Source organism: Hoplias malabaricus, chromosome Y (assembly GCF_029633855.1).
Source record: "Hoplias malabaricus isolate fHopMal1 chromosome Y, fHopMal1.hap1, whole genome shotgun sequence".
NCBI classification, from domain to species: Eukaryota; Metazoa; Chordata; class Actinopteri; order Characiformes; family Erythrinidae; genus Hoplias; species Hoplias malabaricus.
Window position 1 is genome coordinate 72,084,457 of NC_089820.1, and position 13,272 is coordinate 72,097,728.

Here is a 13,272-nt window from a genome sequence, read left to right on the forward strand (position 1 = left end):
CAGCATTCCAGATATTTACTGCCAGTAAATCTCTGCTCTGTTCTTCCTCAACTTGTTCATCCTCTGTCACATTTTACTGTATGTGAAGGGGAGGTAGTCGTCACTGTAATTTATTTCCTCCAGCAGGAAAACTGGGTCTGAACAATGTCAGGAGTGTGTTTGCCCAAAGAATTTCTCAGAGCTTCGGTTACTCCAGATTTCCTATGAAATTCCTCCCACTCCGGTGTTCTGTCCGCAATGAAACAGGGTAAGTCTGAAGGAGTCGCAAAGGCTCTGGAGGAACGTTTCTGTTTTTTTTTTCTGGATCACATCGTGCCTTCTGGATATTCTCAGAGGAGCAGGGAAGTGTCAAATATTCCTAAATTCCTGAGCACACCCTCACGCTTCTCAGGAGAGAACACAGCTGGCTCAGGGATGTTATTATGACCTCCAGCTGTTAGTCACAGTGACCATGGACCATGCCTTAAACGGATGCAGTGTAAAATGCCACTTGGGACAGAAGGAACAGAGCTCCTAATGTCAGAATGGTTCCTGCAGGGTTTATTCAAATGGACTTTGGAGCATTTCTGTTGGTTGGTTTCTCATGAGGATGTGACTCACTGTGGGTGGAGTTTATCTACGAAATTCACAACCACAGACATAAGTGTGAATCAGCAACAGACACTGATAAAACGTGTATTGTACCAATGGAGATTGTGTTTAGTGTTATAGTGTATAGTGTGGAGTTATAGTGTAACTAAGAAATCATATGTAGTATAAACATGGAAATGGGTGTATCTTAACCATGGCAATAATTCTGATGTAACCATGGAAAACAATGTAGTGTAAAAAATAGAAAATTGGTGTAGTGTAACCATGGAAATGGGTGTGGTGTAACCATGGCAACAACCATGATATAATCATAGAAAGAGATGCAGTGCAACCATGGAAATGGTTGTGGAGTAATCACAGCAATACTAACCGTAAAGTTACCATGGAAATAGATATAGTGTAACCAAAGGGGCACTTAGTGTGTCCAGGTGAATGCCAGCAAAGTGTCTGTGAAGGTGTAGACTATGTACTAACTCCATCCCCTCGTTTGTAGTAGTGGTAGTGTAGCTGGGATGTGAATCCAGCGCCTCCCACAGGTTGCTGGTGTGCAATGAAGCATTAAACTGTGGAACTTAAAGACTAGAACCACTGGTCTCAGACCTGTCACGGCTTCCTCACACGACTTGTTTAATAGGTCTGACGTTAGGAGCAGTAAGAGTCCTGAGGGGTCTGGCTGGAGTTCCGTTCTGAGAGAACGCTGTTCCTATGCGTGATGTGGCCGTTCCCTTATTTGGGTTGGAGTTTGGGCCATTGTTGGGGAGCTGCAGGATGTCCTGAGGAAGAACTTTAACAGAGAGCAAGAGCAAAAGAACTGAGAGTATACACACACACAAACACACACACACACACAGAGCACAGAGCTAAGGAACATGGTTCTGCCTTTGGTTTCACGTGGAAGAAATTAGAAAATGGCGACATGGAGCTGGTGTGCCATCTGAGGAGCTTCACTTTGTGCGGAACTAGAAAGTGGCAAAACTGAAGTGGACGTTCTGAAGTGTGTGTGTGTGTGTGTTTGTGTGTGCGTGTGTGTGTGAAGAGAGGAAGAAGTGGAAGTGTGTCTCAAGTCGATGCGTTTCTCTTGTCTGAGAGACTGAATTTTGCAGATGGAGAGTCTGAGCTGATCTCAGGTGTGTAAATTTGAGTTGAAATTAGATTGTGTTTGAGAGTTTGAGTGTCTGTATTTCCTGTGTGTGTGTGTGTGTGTGTGTGTGAGAATGGGGGAGGTGTTGAAGGCTCTGAGACAGGAAATCTTGCTGCTTTTACAGAATTATTAGATTTTAAAATCGCTCCAAAACTGATTTCCTAGCTAGAAATTGTTTATTAGTTGTACGTTTCTTAAACAAAATATTAAATTAAAATTACTTAAAGGTGACTGGAAATGAGTTCAAAATTAAGCTCTCCTCCGGATGGCGGAACTGAAAGACTATGGGTAAGTGTAGTGTTTAATCCTTAAACTGTTCTGGAGAATGTAAGTGATGACTGATCACTTATTCCTTATACGTGAGCTATCTACAACATAGTGTCTCGTCACTGATGGAACAACATTTTGTACTTACGCTGTTGTTGTTTGTTTGTTGGTGACTGTGCAGGTGTTTGTGTCTTTGCTGTTTGCTCGGTTGTTTATCATACCGTGTATCTCACTGTTCTCTGTAAATTGGGACCACAGCAGGTTGGCTGGTGCTCAGCCTGAGAGTGTTTGGCTAGAATTTTTGAAACAGTATATCATAAACAGTATATCACTATATCATAAAAAGTATATCAGAATTAACATTTCTTTATTTTATTTTATTTCACTTTCCTCAGGTGTGAACTTTAAGGAGGTGAACAGAGAAAACCGGAGCGCCGTTGTTCGGGAGATAAACTCATCCATCGACACCTTGGCATTCACCTTTGGCAATGTGTGAGTACAGAGAGTTGTTGTGGATGTGTGTTGTTACTGCCTGAAGCTGTCACTGGGGTGTGGTAACATGGCTCAGTTTATAGCTCCACAGACCCAGCCCTGGACTCTGGGGATCTCCTGAAACCCCGAAACCAGTGGAAACCCCCTCTTGACCACAATTTTGTGAAATCTAGACCAGGCTTTAGGACTTTTATCAGAGAGGAGGGAGGGGTAGAGATGTACTTGTTGTATCATGGCTACCTTGTGTATCCTGTGCCCATTTTAAGTGTTGGTTGTGCACGTCCTATGCGTAGGCAAGGTTCAGTACACGTGAGACTGTAGGGAGTAGTGCAGGTCAAAACTGCATCACAATGCTGGAAATTTTTGAAGAAAGCTTTCCAAGTCCACAATTACCTGTGTCGTTCCCTGGTCTGCCCTCTAGTGGAAGCCTCCAATTACAAGCATAGCAAGTAAGCAAGTTTGTGAACAGTTACGTTCACAACACAGACATTTGTCAGTGCGAATGCATGGCTAAACAACAAGTATATCTCAATCCTTAGGGATTAATTTGGGACCTGAAAGGGCTTTACATTTGAATTTGTTGTTTTTTGTAATTTTGTAATTTTTCCACAAGCCTCAGTTTGATATAGATTTTTGTGTCTTGGTAAAGAGCATTGTGTACAATGTAAATCATTTTAACTCTGTGTTTCTGTCCTGACTGTGCTTTTCTGGAAAGAAGAATGAAGAAATGTGTGTTTTCCTGTTTGTAAATATCCATGTCTGTTTTTGTTGGTCAGTAACTGTGTTTTCTGTGGTGTTGTGTGCTCTTTGTGTGTAGAGTGTCTGATTTCCTTATGGAAGATGTGGAGGGTGGCTCCAGCGAGGGGCCGCACAGAGGCAGCCGGGTAAACACAGCCCTGACACCTTACACACAGGATGTCAAGGTGCAGTCAGTGATTTTCAACACCAAAAAGAGCAAATAGTACTCGAGAAAGTGATTATTTTTTATATTTAAATTGTTTTCAAAGACTTCAAATTTGTCCTCCCTGAATGAACCAGTAATTACTTGTTAGAACGGGACCTCCACCAGGGGGTGGTCATGTTTAAAACAGGGTTTAGTACAGAATCCCTGATACATCCTGGGCACTAAGTGTCAGTGTAATGGCTTTTTCATAATGTGAACAAGAATCAGTGCAGAAAATTACTGATTGCCTCTTTTAATCATGTGATTATTGCCACACACACACACACACACAAATAGTATGTGTGTGTTTTATTTCTGTTTGTGGTAATCTCCCTGAACAGACTGCGAGTGTGTTAAAGTGTGCAGGAATGAGTTGAAAGTGTGTACAAATAAATAGATGAATGAAAATAAGCTCATGGAATTAATGTTTTGTTTGTTTGTTGTTTCCCTCAGCTCTTTGAGAACCTCTCTGTTGAGTCGGGAGGATACAGGGAGGAGAAAGATGCTCGGCCAGGTGTGGATTTATTTATTAATTATTGTCCTTTGAGTTCCTCAAATAAACAAATAAATAAATAAGTAAATAAAGAAATTAAATAACTAATAAGTCAGAAAATCATTGCTGTGATCCAGTCCTCTTTTGTCAGTAAAGTGCTGAATATTCAGCAGTTTGTGGACACAGATCTCAATCTGTTAAATCAGGACTGCAGGAACAGCCTCAGCTCTCTTGGGACTTTACACTAGATGTAGTGGAACATAGCTGTAGAATTCAGCCTCGTAATCATCAGTGAGTGTCAGGGGCTGGTGTTGGTGATTAGGTATGGATCACAAACACCACTCCAACTCATTCCAGAGGAACTCCATCACTCCAGAGAACACAGTTCTCTGTGCAGCTGCTCCAGAGCTACAATTTATCTTAACTGTAGAGATTGTACACACTGCAGGCTGTCTCAGCCAGCTCTAAGGTCAGAACATTTCTGTAAGCACAGCAGTAGTTTAATTTGTTTTAAAAATGTGTGTGTGCGTGTGTGCGTGTGTACAGAACTCTCCTCTATACAAAAGGTTGACCAGGCCCTGCTGAAGAACGACAGTGGAGTGGAGTCTGCTCTCCTTTACGCTAAAGCCTGGTCTAAATACACTAAAGACGTTCTGACCTGGGTGGAGAAGCGCCTCAGTGTGGGTTAGTCTAAACACACTCACAGACACATACACACACACTGTGAAAAATTATCTTAAAACTGCCATGAAGACCCTTTTACTGTGTATTTGATAGCAATTATGATGTGTGTGATGTTTCCTTGTGCAGTGTGCTACAACAGCCATGATACACATACATACTCCCTCACTTGCACACACACAACTCTCTCTCTCTCTCTCTCTCAAATGAAATCAAAATTTATTTATATAGCACCTTCAGACTCCTCCAGATCTCCCAGGTATCTTGTTCTAACTCTGGTCATCTCTTTGTGTTAGATATGGAGTGTGCCAAGAGCTTCACTAAAATGGCAGAGTCTGCTAAAGCTGTCGCAAGTCAACAGGTATCATTTTACATCTTTATCCATGGTTGCACTTTACACCCATTCCCATGGTTACACTTTACACCCATTTCCATGGTTGCGTTCTACCTGTTCATATTACACAGGTTTTCATGGTGTAGCGGCTGAGCAGGGAGGACAAGGAGATGCAAGGAATTTATTTAACAAAAGACAGAATCAAAATAATCACGGGTAGATACAGGGAAACTAGACAAGACTAAACTATGAACTAAACAAAGACAGATAGGGAAGAGCCATGAACCGGTTTAGACACATGTAAACAGAAAGACTGAGAAAACACACCTCTACGCACACAACACCAGACAAAGGAGCACTCAAACCACAGGGGTATATAAGGACAAGACAAACAAGGAACACGTGGAGACAATTGGACAGAGGCAGGACTAAGGCGGGACTAGGGCAGAGACAGGAACAACAACAAGCAGAGCCATGTGCTACATGAGCACATGGTGGGGAAAACAGACAGAACAGGGCCAGGGCGTGACATGGCTACAGTTTATGTCCCACCTGTCTCCATAGCTCTGCCACATCATCTTCTATGGTTACATTGCACCTGCTCTTTTTTGTAAGAAATCCTAAGAAATATTTATATGACTACTGTTATATTTTGTTGATGTTTATTGTTATTTATTTTAATTTATAGGACTACATGCCATTTCGGGATGTTTACGTCTCTGCATTCAAGAACGAGATTGAGTACAGTCAGGTCCTCCTGCAGACAGCAGTTGCCCTCCAGACCAACAGATTCATACAGGTAAACCATCAAACACGGCGTTAATCCATCAAACACACCAGTAAACCATCAACCACACAGGTAAACCATCACACCCAAGAGATTCATACAGATAAACAATCAAACACACAGGAAAACCATCAAACCCAGTAGATTAATACAGGTGAACCATCAAACACACAGGTAAACCATCAAACACAACAGATTCATACATGTAAACCACCAAACACACAGGTAAACCATCAGACATACAGGTACACCATCACACCCAAGAGATTCATACAGATAAACAATTAAACACACAGGAAAACCATCAAACACAACAGATTCATACATGTAAACCATCAAACACACAGGAAAATAATCAAACCCAACGAATTCATACAGGTAAACCATCAGACACACAGGTAAACTGTAAAGCCCCAAGATTAATACAAGTAAACCATCAAACACACAGGTAAACCATCAGACACACAGGTAAACTATAAAGCTCCAAGATTTATACAAGTAAACCATCAAACACACAGGAAAACCATCAAAACACACAGAGTCATGTATAAAGCACACTGTTGGCTGTGGGTTGGGGATGACCCACTGCACTTCCCTGGAGTGGTGTGTATATTTTAAGCAGTATGAATCTAGTAACTCTTCCCTGTTGACTCTAGCCGCTCATGTCCCGGAAGACAGAGTTGGACAAGAAGAGGAAGGAGCTTAAGGAGCAGTGGCAGAGGGAGCAGAAGAAAATGGTGTGTCCACATTACTGCACAACACTCACTCTTTATCTTCCTGATGTTACCACACAAATAAAATCCATCACACAAATACGATTCAGCACCTCAGAGGAGTGCAGGGCAAACCTGGGTAGTTTTGTTTGTTTTTATAGATGTCTGTTATAACTGTTAATATATGGAAATGTAAGCATGGTGGGGTGTTGGGGTGTGGTCCCTGGTATATTTACCTAAAAAGCTGTTGAGGAACCAGACTGATTTGTGTTTGTGTGTTTTAGAGTGAAGCTGAAAGTGCGGTCCGTAAAGCTCGCCTGCTCCACAGTCAGCGCCGGGAGGAATATGAAAAAGCTCGTAACTCCACCCATCGTAGCGGAGAGGAGCAACAGAATGCAGGAGGAAGAGCAATGGAGAAGAAGAGGAGGCTGGAGGAGGAGGCCCTGCAGAAGGTGCACAGTGTGGTTGGCTGATTGATGATGTAGCCCTCCCCTTTTTCTCCTGTTGGTAGAGGAATCTCAGGAGAATTATAAAGCCTGTATAATGTTTTGTGAATGCGGCTCTCTGATTGGATTTGGATCCTATTTTACTTTGCTCGCCTATAGGCAGGGGAAGCTCAGGGGTAACATAACACATGATACATAAAACAAAACGTGAGTGTGTCAAAGCAAGTGACAGAGAGCGCATTTTCATTTTACTGTTTCAATTATATTTTGTTTTTTAGTTTCCTATTTTATTTGTTATTTATTTAATTATTTAATCTTCGTGGCTCCCCACCATGCCCTCGCCTACCTCACCACATGCAAAAGTTGTTACTGTCTGTCGCAAAAGATAGCGGAATTAGAGGGCCACGCAGCTGCACCAGATCATAGAGGATGAGGACCTGCTAGATTCAATACTGGCAACAGCCCAGGCTTTGAACTCAGGGATGGGAGTTGATGCACCTTTGTTGCAGTTGGAGGACCAGTGACCCAGACTGGGTGTGGTGCCTAAGATGGTGAGTTGCTCAACTACTTACCACATGGTCTGCAGGAGCCAGCATGGTGGCAGACGCTCTGCACTCCACCCCCAGACTCTGAACATTCCTGTAGATCACCAACCACCTCCTCACCTCCTATACCATGTGCTTACCAGATAGTCCCATCCACCACAAGCCCCTTCAAGGCCACACTTACCCAGGGCTCTGATGCTGGACCCAAACACGCAACAAACACACCAACCCCTGCCACAGGAAACCAACGTGCGGCAAATACAAAGGTCTATCGCTGGTATCCAACGTGTGGCAAACATGACAGGATCCATCCCAGCAGACTCAGTTCATAGATTTTAAACCATAATATATCCTACAGAGTAGACAGAAATTCAAGGGGTAGAGGTGTTCAGTATTCAAGTAAAAAATACTAAATACACGATCCAAAGAAAAAAATTTGAATTACTATCTTTGCAAATCTGCTTAGGGTGCAATAATAGCTTTGTGGTTGTCAGGGTTTACAGACCTCCTTCAGTACCCTCTCAACTTGCTAACTAATGCATCTGATCACATGAAGTAAGTGCATGGTAACCTCTCTCTCAATCAACTAATTACAGAATCAACAAGACCAAACATGCATGGCCCCACTAAGTCAACTGTAATAGGTTTAATTTGATTAAACAGACATGATAAAATTACTGCTGTAGGTGTTTTTGAGCCTGGTATTAGTGACCACTGTCCTATCGAATGAATTAGGAGTAGCGGCTTAAAAATTGGGTGGTGGTTAGAAGGTATTTTAAACATTTTATTGATCAGGCATTTCTAAATGATCTCTGTAATCCCTGATGTTGACTTGGCACTAGAACATTTTAGCAAATAATTTCTGGCCATGATAAACAAACTTCAGAGTGCGAAATAGGTCTAATCCTTGGATGACAAATCAAATATCCTTTTACTAAATGCAAGGAATAAAGCATGGGCCCTTGCCAGAAGAAGTGGGGGTAGAGACCAATCGCTTACTTTCAGACAATTAATTAATAAATGTACTTCCCACATTAGAAAAGCAAAAGCCGAATATTATCTGCATCAATTTTCCAACTCAGCTTCAAACCCTGTCAAATTCTGGAAGACAGTTCATACTCAAAAACAGATCAGAGCTCACTCCAACCCAAATCTTTGTAAATAAGGACTAAATTTTTGGTCAGAGAGAGCTCGGTCAAGCATTTAATAACCATTTTGTAGCTTCTGGACATTTATTTGAGAGTACTAATGCAGAGGCCTCCCCAGAAGAAATACATACTCCACCTATTGTAAGCTGTGGTCTCTTTAAATTGCACATAGTTTCTCCTCATATGCTCATATGGTTGCTAAAGCCCTAAGCACTATTAACATAAAAAAAGGCTCAGGAGAAATAAACTTGACCCCTTTACTGAAGCTTGCCTCTCCAGGCATTTTAGAACACATTACATACATTTTAATCTCTCCCAGTATCTGAAAAATAGCACAAGTATCTCCACACCACACAGGAGGTGACCTTTTATAATAATTTTAGCTCATTATTTTAGAATCGTTAGTGAATGATCAACTGAAGACATCCTTTTGTGCAAACTCAGTTCTGTCTGAATATCAGTCTGAATATAGAGAGAAGCACAACACAATCTCGGCTACCACACTCATTGTAGACGATCTTCTAACTTCCATTGATAGAAAATAACACTGTGTAGCCATTTTTATTGATCTCTCTAAAGCTTGTGACACAGATGATTTTTCTTTGCTTTTAAAAAATTTACAAAACATTGCTTTTGACCATAATAAGGTTGACTGGTTCAGCATTTACTTATTCCATAGACAGCAACATGTGGTCTTGGGACAAAGAAAATCAGAACTGCTACAAATCACTAAGGGTGTCCCCAAGGAACAATTCTTGGACAAACACCTTTTAATCTTTATATAAATGATATTGGCACCTCCACTCTCGATTGCAAAATACATCTATTTGCAGCTTATCACATTAAGTAGTTTATCCACTGTACTTTTTTAATGCCTTAGAGTCAGTCTTTTTAAAACACAAACGGGTTTTAAATGCTGAGAAAACTGTTCTACAGATCAGCTATTATAGATTTTAAAACTTTTAAAATCACAATATAAGTAGCTTGGCATATGGCTGGATGATAAATGTACTTTTAAAAAGCATATAAACAAGCTTACAGGTAGGCTAAGGCAAAAACTTGTCTTCCTGTATTGAAATAAATCATGTTTTCACACACACACTCACAAGAAAAAAGATTGTTGAAGCAACACTGCTGTCTGTGCTGGATTATGGTGACATGATTTACAAACATGCATCTGCAGCTATATTGAATCGATTGGACGCTATATATCATTCGACCTTAAGATTTGTAACACAAATTACCAGACCCGCTCCAGAGATTGGATCACCCTTCAGGTCCCAAGAGTTCTTTTTTTTTTGGATAAATAATTTTTGGATATGTAAAATAGTATAAGTCACATTTTTACAATTTCTAATTTTTAATGTATACACATGTAGTGGAAATGATTATGCAGATGTTGCAGTGACATAAACACTACATAACAGAGTCATTCATTCGTTCATTCATTATCTCTATCCGCTTATCCAATTCAGGGTCGCGGTGGGTCCAGAGCCAACCTGGAATCATTGGGCGCAAGGTGGGAATACACCCTGGAGGGGGCGCCAGTCCTTCACAGGGCAACACAGACACGCACACACACCTATGGACACTTTTGAGTCGCCAATCCACCTACCAACGTGTGTTTTTTGGACTGTGGGAGGAAACTGGAGCACCCGGAGGAAACCTACACACCAACTCCTCACAGACAGTCACCCGGAGCGGGAATTGAACCCACAACCTCCAGGTCCCTGGAGCTGTGTGACTGCGACACTACCTGCTGCGCCACCGTGCCGCCCAGAACGGAGTCGTGTTTGGGAGCCATTAAATAATATGTAGTGTCTTTACCGGTCCAAAAGAAGTTCTTAATTAAGCAGTTTTACACAGAGCATAAACTGAGCCTTGAGAGTGTCTCCCAAAAGATACTTCTCTTTACGCTGTGTCTTGGTGAGGGCCTGTAGTGTCATTTTTATGACCCTCTGACAGTCCTTAGACGGTCCTTCAGGCACCAATTTGGGGCCAATGCTTGCTGGAAGGGTTATCTCAAATTCATATCTAGGCTTGGAGATGTCTCTGAAAACCAACTAAAGTCTGGGTATTAAAATCAAATCTCAGAAAGTCAAATTTCATTTTAGAAATTAATACACATTCATCATATCACACTACACACATTTGTTTGAAGTAATCATTTATCGCAGTCCCAACTCCCAACCCTTCCCTCCCTCAGCCCATTTCCCCAAAAAATAAAAAAGGATTTATTAGGATAGGTCATAAACACCCAATTCAAGTGCAACTTCATAAATGTGCTCATATGTACATGTACAAAAATACAAATATATTCAAACATAACATGAGAAACAAAAACTGGATTCCTGTAATATGCAAATGTACAAAAAGACCATAGTTTTAAATAAATTAAATAGCATCAGGTAAAAGTTTTTGTTTGTCCAAATACATGAGCACTGGCCTCCAGACCGAGAAAGATTTGTTCACAGAGCCCCTGAATGAATATTTTATTTTCTCCAGTTGTATGAGTTGTAACAGATCACCAAGCCACATAGAAGCTTTAGGAGGATGTTTTGATTTCCAATGTGGTAGAATTCTTCTCAGAGCAAGTAGGGTTGTAAAGGCGATGATATTTTTATGACTCTTTAAAGTTTTGCTGTCCAAATAGCAGCTAATGCGTTTGGCCGAAGATCAATATCAAGAGATTCTGATAAGATGTGAAAAATTGTAAGCCAGTAAGTGGCTAGAGCAGGGCAAGACCAGAACATGTCAAATTATCTCAGTGTTATGACATCAATTACAATGAGAATCAATATCGGAAGACATGGCTAACCTTACCTAGATTTGTACAATGTAAAATTTTAAGTTGTATTATAATTTCGCACAGGAAATACTATTATTAACTCTGAGTAAAGCATAGTTCCAAGAATCCTCCTCTATAATCAGTCCTAGTTCCCTCTCCCAATCTGCCTTAATTGTTGCTAAGGATATATTTTAAGTGAGGTAATGATGTCATTTATTCTTGAGATTAAAACATTGGATTTAGGAGATGTTTCTAATATATCGTCTAATGCTGATTTTAGGGGTAGATTTAAATTAGGGTTTGAAAATAACGGAATAGATCAGACCTACCTAGAGTTTTTACTGAACTGGGAAAATCTGCTTTTAGTTACAGTGCACCAGTGAGCTGAAATTCACTACAGGAAACATTAAAGCTCGCTGGTGTCAATCAGTCATTTTAAACTTTTAATTTATAACCACCTGGTGCTATAGCCAAGCAGAACACATCAAGGTCCATAACTCCTACCCTGTGTGTCGTAGGGACTAAATTATTTTTCCCTGTTTCCTCAGGTCAGTCCCTACAAAAACCGCCCAAAGAACCTATAAGCACCACCCACTTACATTTTTAGCTAATTTGCATAAAATGTTTAGAAAGCTAACTAGTTGCTGAATATGAATCCAATATGGACATATGTGTTGTCAGCACAACCTAAGAACCTGAACTTAATTAATTGTCCAAAAGGAATTTCATCACTGCTTGACTTACAGACTCCTCCTAATAACTAATATTGTCTGAATAAAAATTCAGACAAATACAGCTATAACTCACAAATGTTTTCGCCGAATGTTACGATACTACACATCCTTGATCCCTATAAGAGTTGGAATATATGATTGCATCATGATGCAACTGCAAACATAGAGGGTGCTATAACAACAAAAAAACTGTTACGCTTGGGGAAGGACCTTGTGCATTTTCATAACATATGGCAAAAGCATTTTTGTGATAATCCTGTATTTATGTGATGCTTGGACGGCAGGCTGCACAACGGTTTTTAAGCAGAATCTGGAAGTCAGTAATGAAAGTTCAACATATTTTTAATCATTATTAAATTTCAGGTTGTTAAGATTCTCCTGATACCATATATATATATACCATAGCATATATATCCTGATACATATGCTAATACTGGGTTATTATCCAGGGATGAGTTTGCTTGCCATTATATGTGGGTTAAATCTCACCAGTGCATTCAAAGCACCATTCTGTTATGCTCTCATCAGCCCATCAGCCCTCCCTTTCCCACTCCTTCAAACACACACGCACACACACACACTGTCAGACAGGGGCCCACAGCTACCCATCCCTCTCACACTCTATCTCGATAGAGACAATAGAATGCCAAGGACTACCTTTAAAAACACTACAAAAACTACACTAAAGTGTGGATTCTGTCTCAGGAATGGTCAGGTGCTGTCACAATGGGTATCTTCCAACAAATACCAAGCTTGGACCCAGTAAATTGCAGCTTGCTGCTATATTACTTGAATTTATATTTTAAAATAATTTAAATTTATTCTTTTAATTTAAATATTTTTATAATTTAGGGGGGCACAGCAGCGGGTAGTGTTGCAGTCACACAGATCCAGTGACCTGGGTGTTGTGGGTTCAAGTCCTGCTCCAGGTGACTGTCTGTGAGGAGTTAGGTGTGTTCTCCCTCTCCAGGTGCTCCGGCTTCTTCCCACGGTCCAGACGGAGAGTCCAGACACCCTGTGGAGAAAACTAATTTCAGTCGCTTGTACTTGTGATCTTCTTTTGGTCACTACCCAAAGCTCATGAATATAGGTGGGGGTCGGGACGTAGATTGAACGGTAAATCAAGAGCTTTGCTTTTCTGCTCAGCTCTCTCTTTACCACAACAGACC

The 13,272-nt window shown here is 40.8% G+C and overlaps 1 protein-coding gene across 5 annotated transcripts in view; it reads left to right on the forward strand.

The window, feature by feature from the left end:
* LOC136677768 (rho GTPase-activating protein 29-like) overlaps positions 1-13,272 on the forward strand; it is a 50,384-nt gene that overhangs the window by 14,980 nt on the left and 22,132 nt on the right. For 3 of the 5 annotated variants that reach the window (XM_066655388.1, XM_066655386.1, XM_066655387.1), the window contains 8 exons: positions 2,395-2,491; positions 3,309-3,375; positions 3,888-3,948; positions 4,474-4,611; positions 4,905-4,969; positions 5,631-5,741; positions 6,386-6,466; positions 6,727-6,894. In XM_066655388.1, the coding sequence (XP_066511485.1) occupies positions 2,395-2,491; positions 3,309-3,375; positions 3,888-3,948; positions 4,474-4,611; positions 4,905-4,969; positions 5,631-5,741; positions 6,386-6,466; positions 6,727-6,894 (788 nt within the window). Of the gene's footprint in view, positions 1-1,607; positions 1,719-1,814; positions 2,021-2,394; positions 2,492-3,308; positions 3,376-3,887; positions 3,949-4,473; positions 4,612-4,904; positions 4,970-5,630; positions 5,742-6,385; positions 6,467-6,726; positions 6,895-13,272 lie in introns of those variants that run through there. The other 2 variants (XM_066655391.1, XM_066655389.1) reach the window with 2 other exon arrangements.